Raw genomic sequence first — 14685 nt, 5'->3', positions numbered from 1 at the left:
CTTGTCTCCTTTGTAAATGTTATCATATAATACCAATTAAAAGAAGACCCCCCTTGAATCCATAAGGGCTCAACAATTTCCTCTCTCCTCTTTAGCGTAGCCTGCACCCTGTTTCTCAGCTTGTCAGCTCTTTTTGGTTTTCCTGTTATAATTATGCTGACTGTGCACTCATCTTCCCAAAACTAAAAAAAGTAATATATTAGGATGTCTGGCCTTCACAGTTGTCTCCTGGCAATAGGCCATTCTGTGCTAAAGTATCTTAAATCTAACTCAGCCAATATGGAAATTCTTACCTGCAGAACTTTGCAGAACTAAGACAGGCAACAATCACAGCAATGGAGATGAAAAAACTTTGGAGTCTTTATTAATTTCAGCCTCTCACTTGAAACCAAAGTTCACAATGTGACTAGAGAGGATTTATTTACGATGAGGTCACTTCATCATACCTTCCCTTACCTAAGCCTTTTGGACAAGATTTAAGTATCAAAATCTCTAGTGTTGGCATGTCTTGACAATGCAAATAATCTCTGAATTGGACTTTCAAAAAACGATTAGGCAATCTACAACGAATCCAGAATGCAGCTGACAAATAATTCCTAAACTTGAGGGGGAAGGATAACAGTACACATGCTGTCACAGCCTTAGAAGCCTTAGACTAACTAAATGTCACAATAATAATATTCAGCAAATCACTCTGCATCTCACACTAGTGGATTCATTGGACTATTTGTTGCAGTGTAAACTCACAATCAGATAAGAAATCTCAAATCTGACACGGCTCCCCTACTGATCATTTCCCCATTTACAAAATCATGCATTTAAGTAGCTCCTTCTCTTACAAACATCTCTGGAAGAAACTCACAAGAAAAAGATGCATCATCAGCACGGATCAAGAATACAGAAATTTAATTCACACATGGTTAACCATAGATGCTGTGCTTTGTATACGCCACAAGCAAGCTATCCATCATACCTTTTTTGCACTCTGCTTTACGTGCAAGGCACTTCTACATTCCATTACACTGTGCCTTAAGCACATCTTTGCGCCTCATACCTTATATCAAACATGCTGATCTTATTCTACACCTCAACACTTCTTCCAGCTATGTATAGAAAATGGGGTAGCTACATACTCGACCTAACATAAGACATTTTGGAGCTGCATAAAGAGATAGGCAGGTGCTACAGTAATGTTGCAAAACAATATACCATTAAGTCATGTTCTAATCCTTTGCACAATCCTAATGGAGACATTAAAATATTATAAAATAGAAAATAAAAACAAAGAACCAAGGTTGGATAAACTCAAATTTCTGGGGTCTACAGCCATTCCTCACGTTAGTGTAATAACTGTATTTCATCCAAAGGAGAGAGCTAGGTTTTGGTTGTATGACCATGACTGGGAACAGGGAAAATAAAATGTTTGCGTTCTTACTTTTTATTACTGCACATTTGACGTGGGCAACACTAACATTCTTAATAGTGACCATCTACACTTTTCTAAGGGAAAATATCACCACTCAAATCCACTAGAAATCTTCTATTTACCTTCCAATTTCCACCTTGCAATGTACACCTTGAGCCTATTCACACCTTTCACTTTCAAACAATGTGACATTTCACGTCCCTGACCTCACTCACCCTTACTACTTAGAGTTTCCCGTTACCAGAAAGAAAGCAAAGACTCCAAGATACACCCCAACACAGTTGTATGGGAAGCAGAGACATGGAGAGTCTAAACACATAAGCAGCACATGGAAACACTCGGAGGACAAAGAAAGTTAGGAGCATCCAAAAGCCTAGGGGTACACGCACAATGTACATATACATGCACTTGGTGTGCATATTGGGATCACACATACACAGGGGACCACAAGATCAATTCAAACATATGCACATTAGGTTCTCAGACAAATAAACAAGAACAATCCCAAGAGCTTACAGACAGATGGGAGAGCTTAACCAGTACAGGACACACTGGCACCTGAGGTGCACATGTGCAAGGAGAGCAAAAACATATTGCAGCACTGAGCTACATGGACAACACGGACATATACAGAACATCACTGCACATCGGAGGCTCACCAACAATTAAAGAGCACACTGAGACACTGAGACATACACAGAGCACATGGTCAGGTGGGAAGCACACCAACAATCATACTGTAGAAAGCAATACTGTGTTGAAATTTTGGATTTACCATCAATGTCTGTATGTATGACATCAACAAATAGTGCATCTGTAGGATCCAATCTCTCATCTGGGGGTTTTCCACTGAATAAAGGTCCTGCAGGATCAAGGCCTAGATATAAAGAGAAGATTTTAGAGCAGTGGTAATTATCAATACAAACAAATTCAAGTCACACCCCTGGACACATTTTGATTTTCCTAGAAAGCATACCGCTACATTTATTCATATAGAGTATGCCCCTGCGTAATTCTCTGCTGTTTGATTTTGTGATCTTTTGTCATCTTTTTTAGTTGGTCAGATTCGCATTTATTTAATATTCTCTCAGTGGCAGACTTTGTAGCTTTTAAAAGTCTTCCAACCCTTTTCAGCTGAAATTCACAATAGAGTTTTAATAATGTTTATCTTTCGATGCCTACGTAGTCCTTTTCAAAGCGTTTGTGATCACAGGGCCTGTAGCAAAGAACTGTCAACCATGATAAAATCAGTAATCTAATATATGGCTAAACCTTATGTTCATCTGAAGTAGTAGGATTGACCCAGGAGAGGGCCCATCTCTCATTTAAATAGTGGTGCAGAGGCACTCAAACATTTTCCTGATTCCACAGAGAGGCAGCACAGTCCCTTTGTACCAATATGAACAACCTTTCTCCAAAATCGACCTTTGTTTTAAGGTATGGTACATGTTCTAAGGGGGTGAATTTCAACATGCTCATCTTTGGCTAAAGTCTACCTGATTCGCTATTCTCAGTGTCTTCCCACTTCCCCACTCCCAGTCTTTTTTTTTGCACAACTCAGTACAGGAAATGTAAACTGGAACGATCCACTTGCAATACCCTAGGTGAAATCCCATATCGTCTTTTGCTGAGACTCAATGGTTCTAGGCAGTCGTATTATTGATTAGTGCCTTCGGGGCTCGATAGAATGTACACATTAACATTCCTAAGTTGCTTATGGATGGCAGGCCTGGGAAGACTGACTCTAGTCTTCTTAAAATTTCCAGGGGACCTCTCCTGTAGGACAACAGCAAAGATAAACCTTATCGGGACCATGGAACACTTCAAGGCACCTCCAGACTCTGCAGGCAGAGCCATGTGGTGGTATCCACCATATACAATCTTCACTAAACAAAACCACAAACTCCCAGAGCTTACTCTACTTTTTCTCATCCACCCTCAGGTTGACTGTGTTGCCAATAAAGGTAGGAGCAGACAGCAGTACCTCTGTGTCCCATGTTGCTCTTAGTCTGTCCCATACAATTTGGTTTCTCCCCTTCACAAACCTTGGCCACCAAGGGCCCTGGCCACCCCCTATACCCTAGACCTCTACTTCTACCATCTTACACATAAACCATGCAATCTCATCATTAAACTCCTAAACCACCTGCTGCACTCAACAAAGCTTTACAGACCACTACCTACATCCTGAAGCCTCATGCTGAATAAATGAAAGCTACAATCTTACACCACCACCTTACACCCATACCACCACATACACCCACATCACCTTCTACAGAGGAACTCAATAGAAAGTGGGATGCTTTGTAATCACGATATAGCCCTGCAACTCTCCACCATCAACGCTGATGTTGCAAGCATAAAAGCACTGGAACAGTCACAGAAAACTCTTACACTGACTGGTTTTCTCTCTACCGTATTGCAACTCCTTCGCAGATGAACATAAGTTTTTACAAGTATTCAGTTAACTTGAATTGGCTCTAGAAAACACATAGGACTCCCTTATGAGTTGCCCGGTAAATGTGCCAGATTTTTCACACCCACTAAGTTAGTGATACTGGCTGTAATTACGTGGATGGAGACAATCCAAATGTTTCACTAAGAAATTAGGAATTACCGTAGGAATCAATATTTTTGTGTTCAGTTCACAACATAATTGCTCATTTTGCTTTAAACTTTCACCTGGAGGCATTAGATGCTGAAATCTCCGGGTGAAAGTTAAGAGGTCTGCAAAGTTTTGCCAGATCTCATCATTTCAATGGGGCCTGTAACTGCTGTTACAAGCCCCATCAGAAATAAGAGGCCCCTCGAAATGAGGACCACAGTAGAGATCTTTGATTTACCTTAGGTTTTCAGTATTACATCTGGACCTTATTCACACAGGACTTTAGCAAGTCAAATGAGCATCTGATAGACTTAGGGGGTCATTCTGACTCCCGCCGGCCGCGGTAACCGCGGTGCCGGCGGGAGCCGCCAGAATACCGCTGCGCGGTCAGAAGACCGCCGCGGTTATTCTGTGTTTCCCGCTGGGCTGGGGGGCGACCGCCAGAAGGCCGCCCGCCAGCCCAGCGGGAAACCCCTTCCCACGAGGAAGCCGGCTCCGAATGGAGACGGCGGAGTGGGAAGGGTGCGACGGGTACAGTAGTACCCGTCGCGATTTTCAGTGTCTGCATGGCAGACACTGAAAATCCTTTAGGGGCCCTCTTACGGGGGCCCCTGCAGTGCCCATGCCATTGGCATGGGCACTGCAGGGGCCCCCAGGGGCCCCACGACACCCCTCACCGCCATCCTGTTCCTGGCGGTCAAAACCGCCAGGAACAGGATGGCTGTGAGGGGGTCGGAATCACCATGGCGGCGCAGCAAGCTGCGCCGCCATGGAGGATTCCACAGGGCAGCGGAAAACCGGCGGGAGACCGCCGGTTTTTCGTCTCTGACCGCGGCCATACCGCCGCGGTCAGAATGCCCTTGGGAGCACCGCCAGCCTGTTGGCGGTGCTCCCGCGGTCCCCGGCCCTGGTGGTCCATGACCGCCAGGGTCAGAATGACCGCCTTAATTTGTCCGAACTTCTGCTCTCAATGATAATCATATCTCTCCCATATGAGGTATTGATGACCAAGGCAAGTTACTGGTCCTTTGATCAGGAAATGTTTCGTTGTGAGCCTAAAATGTCCATTAGGATCAATTGGGCAAACTGACTGAATTCGCCTAACTGCCAATTTTAAGTAGATAAAATCTGGTTTTACAAATTTAAACTAAACTATGAAATTCTGTATTACTTTGTGACATAGTAGTGCAGATTTTTCTGTATAACTAGTCCCAGATTTAGATGTAATTCTTGTTGATGCTGCATCAACAAAACATTGAACAGTGTTGGCAACTGATACAAGGTGATGTGTCAAAACAAGTCATGAAATTCCAACACTCTGGTGTAAAGGAAATTAGTGTTGGCATCTCTGCTGCTGGAAATGTAAGAAAAGCAACAGGAACTTGACAAAAGAGCTTTGTTCACAGACTGAATAATTGTGTTCATGGTAGGAACGTGCAGCCTTACTCCCATGTGCAGCTTTACTCCCATGGTGTGCTAAGAATTCTTTGAAAGCTAGCATGGTCATGCATCGAAATGCATTGAATGTGATGTGATAATCAGAAAACAACCAACTGGCAGTTTGAGGGGCCTCCCATTTTAAACAGGAAGCATTACAAGTGAAGCCCAACAATCCACTTGGGACACATTATTTTCCCACTCAGTTTCCTGTATTCTAGCAACGCCTTCAAATTTTACCTGAATGAAGGACTTTGAACAGGAAATACAGGCCACGTTCTGTTCAGGATGTGGGAATGTCTACAGACAATCGTAGAGTATTTACCTCTACAAGAACTAAAACAAGGATTTCCCTTTGACCAAATCACTTATTTTTCAATCCTCTTAAAGAAATATTCAGAATCTTCAATGCCATTGTGCTTTGAAGCATGTGCTGTCTGTGTCTGTTCCTTCTAGAGATCTCTGTAATAACCTAACGCCCCCACTTCATCACTAAAACCAGTACAATATGAGAAAACATCTCATTATTCCGTACACCCTGTAGTCCAGACACCACCACGGAGCTTGAAGTCAAGACCTTCCTCTACAACGTCTCTCTGGTCAATTGCTGAGGAGGGAGAGTTGAAGGGTTTCATATTCCTGTGTTGATGTTCTCTTATCTCTCAGGTTTGTCTATGAAAAAAAGAATATAACTATTTTCCTGAACAAAGTAGATAGAATGCACTGTAGTATGAAGAGATTCTCTCATGATATCTTTACGAAGTCTAATCCACTATTAGGACCCTTCTCTTCACTTGCCACGAGAGAACTGTCTGACAAGAACACTGTTAGACTGTCTTTGTTGTGTTGGTGTCCCTTATCATGCTCTTTGTTTGAATGTATTTTCTTCTTCCATGGTCCCTGAGGTTGTACTCCTTTTTGCCGCATTCTGCCTCTTAACCATTATTTCTTCCAACTTACTATGTGTGTCACAGATGAGAGATAAGGGTACCATCCCACACTATGGCAAATACCAGACAGTGAGATTAAAAGGTACCTGGGAAAGAGCCCCCTTGCAGGGCCTCCAGATATGTTGTGCCCACCCAGCGACGTGCAAAGCCCAATGATGATGCATGTCATCTTGGTGTATGCGGGTTTGGGCATCCTTAAAGGATACCTTTAAAGACCATAGGAGATTGTTTCCCCTGTCACGAATTGAGGTTTACTGGAAACGTATTGGCTCTGTCGAACCGTACACAGATGTATCTGATTTACTGAACTTAAAGCTCAAAAACAATAATTTCTATCCTTTCTGGGATGTAAGGTGGTTTTGTATTTTCCTCATTTGATGAGCATTTCGTTCCCAGTTTTGTTGACCTGAGAAGGAACACCCACAAAAAAACTTTTTTTTTAAAGCATGGCACTATGATTTGTAGAAAGGTGGTGTATCAAAGGCTGCAACTACAGCAGAGGGTCTGAAATGTTTGTTGGATCTGTTTGATTCCTTGCTCTGCTCTGTGCGCAAAACGCAGTTTTGAAAGTGATCCTGTCAGTCTGTGTAGATTCAAGACGATTGGGTAATATGGTCTCAGGATTACATATGTAAGAGCGTTCGGAATGTTATGTTTCGTACCTGTAATAATTTGTTCCACAGCTATTTTGGTGGTTTTGTATAAGGTCGATTCACACATTTTAGGTGCAAGACTTGAAGTGACGCTACAGTTTTATCTCCGGGGGGAGGCCTTGGTAAGGGGTCTGCAAAGGTTTCCAAGCATTTTTATTGTGTCCATCAAGAGCACTATTTGCCCTAAACATGTGGCACACACTGGAATTTCTTGTCTGAATGTGCAATTTCCTAATCTGATAATTTCTTCTTGATCTGAGCTAAATTGAGGCTAATTGACCAACAACCGGTTTTGTCTATGATTAAGCAAGATGCCCGTTTCTCAGCCATTGTATCATTGAGGACTTGAAATATTAGGATCTGTCCTAAACTTGTTGCACACACTGGGATTCTTGTATGGGTGTCCAATTTCCTAATCGGATAATTTCTGCTAGAAATAAGATGATTGAGGTTAATAAACCAGGTTTTGTCTGTGATTAAGCAAGATGCCAGTTTCTCAGGCATTGTATCATTGAGGGCTTGAAAGTAGAGGATGGTGTGAGCTGAGAACCATCTGCATAATTGAAGCAGTCCAGTCAGGGGTCTGAGGTGCTCTTTGAAAGGGAGTAGGGAGATGGTTGAGTCCATAGGAGCACTAGCACCAGTGGCCAGGTGGTAGGGCTCAGAGGTAGCTCAATAACTTTTTTCCTTTCCTCTACTGCGCTTTCATTACCAATCTCAGCCATACCTTGTTGCGTTCAGGCAATGCCCTTCACAAACCTAACTGTCATCCCAAAAGCACTAAAATATAGCACACTGTGGGTCACTATATCGAAACCAGCTAATTATTTCCCTCTAAAAATGATCATAAGTATTCAACTCTTGCAGGGTTCAAGGGAGATTTGTGACTCCTCACCTAAGCTGTTCTGTAGAATGCTTTGCATTTTTGATATACACAGGTCCTGATTTATACTTGTTGGTGCAAAACTGCACTAACGCAGTTTTGCACCAAAAGGTTTAGCACCGGCTTGCACCATTTCTGTGCAGCAGCCGGGCCCCATATTTATGGAGTGGTGCAAGCCGGTGCAAAGGGTAGGCTAGCGTTTAAAAAAATGCTGTTAGTCGGGTAGGGCTGGCAGTATGGAAGAAGGTGGTTTTGCACCAAAAAATGATGTTAGGCAGATAAGAAGCAAAAGAAAATGACTCTAACCTGCCTCAAGGCATTTTCTGACGCAAAACCATCCATACCAAATGACTCCTGTCTTAGAAAAGACAGGAGTACTGCCCACCACCCCAATGGCCAGCACAGGGGACCAGGGTCCCCTGGGAATGGCCATTGCACCCAGTGCCACATAGGGGGGGCCCATTTCAGGGCTCCCAATGGCACATTAACACAAAAAAAAAAAATACTTAACTGTACCTAACTATACTTACCTGGGATAGGGTCCCCCATCCTCTCGTGTCCCTCTGGTGTGGGTGGGTGTGTCCCTCGTGAAAGCACCTGTGAGCTTATTCCATGGTGTCACACTATGGAAATAGGCCCACAGGTCCCCTAACACCTTCCCTGACGCAGGCGTTAAAAAATGGTGCACCGCAGGCTTTGCACCATTTTTTGACCCCTCCTCCCTCCTCTGCATGATTTTAGCACGGGGATAAATATGGCGCTAAGACCATAGAGTAATTTTTTGTGCGGGAATGCCTACTTTGCATCTCATTGATGCAAATTAGGTTTCCACATCCAAAAAATGACTTTAACTCCATAAATTTGGTGCAAGACGGGTCTAGCGCTAAATATGGAGTTAGTTTTGAACTGAATTTGCATAAAACAAATTATGCAAATTCAGCGAAAAACAAGTATAAATATGCCCCAAAGTATTTTCCTTGTTTAAATCACTCTTGTTTAACAAAAAATAAAACAGAAGGGGTATCAATGACCCAATCAACTTATGTTGACATCCTGCAAACATTTGCTTTGGATGGATGATAAGGATCAAGGAGCAGGAATGTTTGACCCTCTTAGAGTGCTGTTGATTTGAGAGAAGTGTATACTTACATTCAGGTTTCTTGCACCTGAATGTGGCTGTGCCTTCCCCATACACAACCCCCTCTAGAGTATCTAGTGCCAGGGAAGGAAGCGCGGGGACCTAGTGTTCTCAAAAGGCCTCTCTCTAAAGTCTCCCCGACGTCAAAGGCTCAACTTGGTATATATACTGGATGCCCAACCCCACCAAATCTTCTGGATCTGGGGACATTCTGCCAGGAAGAAGGACCACTGTGCTGCCAGGAGGTTCTGCCACTCTGCTGAACTGTTTTTCTGTGCTGGTCTGCTGACAGCTTTCTCTTGCCTGGGAGTGAGAAGGACTGGACTTAACTCTATATATTCTCACAAGAACCAAGTGACTCCAAGAGCTGAGCTTCCTGGTTTCCCTCCTGTTCTGAAGTTTCAGGGCCATTAAAGACTTCCTCCAGCTCTTCTTCAGCTGCTGGACACTGCCAACTGTGAGTTCTGTCCTGCCAAGGGGTGCCAATCAAGTCCTGAAAGGTGACTCAGCTGTTGTTCTCCTGCAACAATTGATGCATTGATGTTGCTGCACCCATCACAACTGCCACATCCTCCCTCCACACTGACACTGCTATTGAGGTCAAGGACTTTGCATCGATGACTGCACAGCTCAGGATCAATGCATCAGCACTGGCTATGGCACATAGCCTTCACTGCATGGCTTGACAATGATGCATCAACTCCATAGCAGAAGGTTTGATGCCTCACTTTGAGGACACCGCTTTGATGACTGTGCAGCTAAATGACAATGCATCCCCTGGACTGCGGAGATTGGAACCAATGCATCGCCTTCACATCACCCTCTTGACATCGATGCAGCCCTCCATCCAAAGTACTTTCCAGCGGGCCCTGTGTGGGTCCTATAACCAGCCTGCCGTCCAACACGGTCGGCCTGAACTTTGGATTTACCCTGGTCTAGCGTGATCTCAAGTAACCTTTTAGAGCTATTGATTTCTGAGCACTGTATTGTAGTTTATTCTTTAAACATTCATATTTTGGGTTCTGCTTATTGAACTTTTGCTGTTTTGGTGTTGTTTTACTCTGATAAATGTTCTCTCTTTTTCTAAACTGGTGTGGAGTCTTTTTGTGATGTTTTCTCTGTGTCACTTTAATTTAAGTGCTGCACAATAAATTACACATTGCCTCATAAGTTACGCCTGACTGCTCTGTGCCAAGATAGCAGAGGGTGAGCACAGGTTCATTTAGCGTGTGTATCTAACAGGTACCCAGAAATTCAAGCTTATCTCCCATGTTGACATTCCTAGTGTTGAATCTTGGGCCCCACAACAATCTGCACATTTTAAGACCCTGTTCCCCATTTACATGGTCTTCTTAACTCCTATCACATTGGACATCACGTGTACATAGAAAACAACAGATATATCAAAAACTTGAAACTCAACATGGCTCTACATTGAGTGTGAGAAAACAGACATTCTGGTCACGAATCCAGGGATATTGCCTCCCCTAATGGTTTTATGTCCAGCAGTATACTTCATGTTAGACCTGTCAGCCTTAGGGTGGTCTTCCCCCAAACGTTTTGTTTGTTTGCCTCACATTTTTGTTGTATCTTTTTGCTGGCCTTAGGACTCCGACCACTTTACCACTGCTGTCAAGTGCTAAAGTGCATGTGCTTCTCCCCTAAACATGGTACCATTGGTATATCCTCAATTGGCATGGTTAATTTACTTGTAAGTCCCTTGTAAAGGGGATAACATATACTCAGGGCCTGTAAATGGAATGCTACTAGTGGATCTGTAGCACTGATTGTGTCACCCACTTAAGTGGCCCATTAAACATGTCTCAGGCCTGCCATTGCAGAGACTGTGTTTGCAGTTTCACTGCCACTTTGACTCGGCATTTAAGACCTCTTGCCAAGCCTTAAACTGCCCTTTTATTACACAGACGTCACTCCTAAGGCAGGCCCTAGGTTGTCCACAGGGTAGGGTGCTATGTAAGTAAAAGGCAGGAATGTACTTTCCACTTTTACATACACTGGTATTGAAAAATACCCAAACTCGTTTTTCACTACTGTGAGGCCTACTCCTCTCGAAGGCCAGCATTGGGAATACCTCAATATACATTTAAGATGTAATTCCAAATAGAAAGGAGTAGCTGTATCATGCTTCATATAATTGGAATGGTAATGATAAATCCTCTTTAATGGCAAAGTGCGATTTAACATTACTATTTTAGAAATGGCACTTTTAGAAAGTGGGCATTGCTTTGCTCGTACAGCTCTGCGTGACTGCAGTCTGCCTTAAATACACATCTGGGGTGGGTGACAGATACACTTTGTGCATTGCTCTACACAACCACAAACACAGGTTAGTTGCACTGATCTGCATTCATCAGCATTCCGATGGATCTCCCTGGGCAGGAAGGGTGGAGGGGAGCTGACATTTACACCTGAATAGGGAGTGCATGTCCCCAGGCAAAAGGATGATTACCCCCTACAGATAGTCTTGAGCCAGGGTTGAGGAAGAAAGGACCTATGTGCACTTCAAAGACCATTCTTTGAAGTCAGCCCCACTTCAAAGGCACATTTGGGTATAAGAAGAGGGTCTATGACCCTACCAAATAAATACACTACTGGACCTGTGAAGAACTCTGCCAGGAGTAAGGACTGCTGCCCTACAAGGAGTGGCACTTTGCTGGACTGCCTTCCAAGAAGGAGTGCACTCTGCTTTGATGAGTTACCCAGCAGCCCGCTGATCTCTGCCATGCTGGGGAAGGACTGGATCCTTCTCTTCTGACCCCATAGTGACCCCAAGGGCTTGTTGTTTTGCCACCTGTTCTCCTGCAGCCTCAGAGACATCAAATACTGCCTGCAACCTGCAACCAGCACCTGGACTCTGTCTGCAGTGGGTCCTGCTTTGCCAATTGGTGCCAATCTAGTCCTGGGCCCTCAGCAGGGAGTATCTGTGCTGCAACTCAAGAAAATCCAGGCACCAATGGTGTTCTACTGATCAGAAGCTGCACATTTCCTCTCAATGCCAATGTATTGCCACTGCTGCCTGAATCACAGACACCGCATTGCCTCCGGATTCTGACACATTTTCGACCCTGTGCGGCCCAGCTCTAACACATCGCTCCAACCCAGTAGTTCGATGGCGATACATCACCTCAACACCTAAAACTGCCTGCTCTCCGAAGTGACCTCGATGCTGCACAACTCAGAACCACCGCATTGCCTACATCCTCTCAATCAACAGTGACACATCTCCTCCTCTGCTCCACACATCAAGCGCTTGATGCTTCTGTCATCCAAGGTACTTTTTAAGCAGACCCTGCATAAGTTCTGTGGCTGGCCTGCCTTCCTTTGTGGGCAGCCTGAACTTTGGATTTACCCCTGTCTAGCGCTACCTTAAGTAACCTTTTAGTGCTATTGACTTCTAAGCACTATTTTTGGTTTATTCTTTAAAAATTCATATTTCGTCTTCTACTGATTGGACTTTTCTCATTTTGGTCTTATTTGGAGTACTTTTTGTGGTGTTTTCATTGTGTTACTGTGTGTGTGTGTGTGTGTGTGTGTGTGTGTTGCACAAATGCTTTACATATTGCTTCTTCAGATAAGCCTGACTCCCCTGTGCCAAACTACCAGATGCTGAGCACAGGTTATCTTTAAGTGTGTATCTAGATCCCCCTGACAAGAAGCGGTGGTTCCTGCTTGTACAGGCAGAAAGCACACAATTTAGATATTTTGTTCTTTATGCCCAAGCTAATGCATTCACCAAGCATGCATTCTCTCAGCTTTGACTAAGATATGGCATTCTCATTCTACTACCCTTTCCTCAAACAATTGCAATGTTTTGTGTAGTGGACAACACAAGTTATATTATTGGTTTTTGCCAGCATAACATGCTGCCTAATTGCAGAATTGCAATAGTTATTATGGCAGTGTCTACAGTGGCAATATGGGACAAAACCGGCTTGAATGTGGCCTGAGTGAGATTACCTGTGACCGAAATTATTCCAAGAATGCCACTCATCACTTTATTTCTAAGTGAAATGCTCTAGGTGCCACAAGTATGCCCAAACATTCTTCAATGATCAGTGTTTTATTGCATCAAAGCAACACCTCCCTTGTAACAGTTCCAGTACCAGTCTGGTTTGGTTGTGTTGTCATCTACAGGTGACCCAGCTTGGCAGTTTGGACAGGACTGCTCTCATTGGAGCATAACCACGGCTGATAACATATGACTGGTCCTGGACCTGATCAGCATAGAGGACAAATGGACTGTAATGTGGCCAGAGCACTTACCAGTGGCTGAGATTATTTTAAGCATTACACTTATCACTGTTTTTGTTTTTCTAGACTATTGTAATGTCATCTATGCAGGATTGCCATAGAAGATCCTGTGAAACTTATAGCCTTTGATATCCTTAAACTAAGATGGAAAGACATCTTGTCTAGCCTCAAAGTACTTCAGAGGTTAACAATCAAGAAAGAATCCAGTTCAAGAGTACTCTTGGCCTGAGATTTAGACTAAAATGTATCTGTGTCATTACACATTTTTGGCTAACAAGGTAGTGCATCCAACGGATCTTGCAATTATTGTCCAGGCTTGTCATCCTTCCAAGAATATGAGATAATTAAATCAACTTGTATCTGATCCAACAGTTTCAGGTTATACAGATCACTCTGTATGCAGGGTTCTACTGTGAGCAACAGTCTATCTGTGCAGACACAGTTTGAAAAGGCTAAATGAACTTGAGCCATGGCCTAGGCTATTTGCAAGCATTCCACCCATCACTTTTTGTGTGTTTGGTGTAACTCCCTAATTAGCCAAAGATACGCTCAGACATGGGTCCTGTACTCACTGTGCCACTGGAACCAAGCTGAACCAGAATAAAGAGGCCCAAGTATTTCAACATTGGTCTTATGTTGCTTGTGTTCTGGTTCAGAAAGGTCCTAGCTTGGCAGTTCAGGCTGGACTGTTCCTATTAGAGTACGATCAAGGCTGATTTGCGCATGGCCAGGTACAATCTGAGATGCCCTGGTGGGCAAAACAGACAATAGCTTGGAATGCTACCTGACCGATTGCCATTGGTTAGACTATTTGCAAGCATTCTTCCCATTACTTTTATGTGCTGCTAAAACAACATTGCTCCATTTTTTCCCCAGTGAAAGCCTATGCGGAGCATTTATATTTTGGACCTTGGAACAATAAAACTATTTTACGGGTGTGCTCACATGCACCTTGGTAACCTGTCTGTGATGGCAATTGATTTTTTAAAGAGCTTTTATTATTTTCAAAAGTACAGTAGAATCAAAACAGAGCAATAAGGCAATGCAACAGCTGCGGTCCAAGTTACATTCAAGACTTCAGTGGTTAGGCCTCTAATAAATAATCAATTGATTAGGGTACAGCTACTTTTCGGTGTTATCAGTTACACCGAGAAGTCATAGATTTACACAGCGTCTATATAAGCTCTTCTCTTGGTCCGAAGAAACTTTATTGTCCTGTGTACAAATGTTCCTATATATTTGCCTCTTTCTGTCATATCTCAGTTTAGAGTCAGTTTCAACAGTAGTCCTCTCCCGCCATCCTTTATTTTGCGTGTTAAAC

The 14685-nt window shown here is 43.5% G+C and overlaps 1 protein-coding gene across 1 annotated transcript in view; it reads right to left on the bottom strand.

Annotated features, from left to right (window-relative positions):
- The window catches only part of LIPI (lipase I), a 170390-nt gene that overhangs the window by 99345 nt on the left and 56360 nt on the right, over positions 1 to 14685 (bottom strand). The window contains exon 4 of the mRNA XM_069204123.1: positions 2202 to 2303. Within this exon, the coding sequence (XP_069060224.1) occupies positions 2202 to 2303 (102 nt within the window). The remainder of the gene's footprint in view (positions 1 to 2201; positions 2304 to 14685) is intronic.

This window comes from Pleurodeles waltl, chromosome 8 (assembly GCF_031143425.1).
Source record: "Pleurodeles waltl isolate 20211129_DDA chromosome 8, aPleWal1.hap1.20221129, whole genome shotgun sequence".
Taxonomy (NCBI): Eukaryota; Metazoa; Chordata; class Amphibia; order Caudata; family Salamandridae; genus Pleurodeles; species Pleurodeles waltl.
The sequence above is the reverse complement of the archived record's forward strand: the minus strand, read 5'-3'. Positions and strand labels throughout refer to the sequence as shown.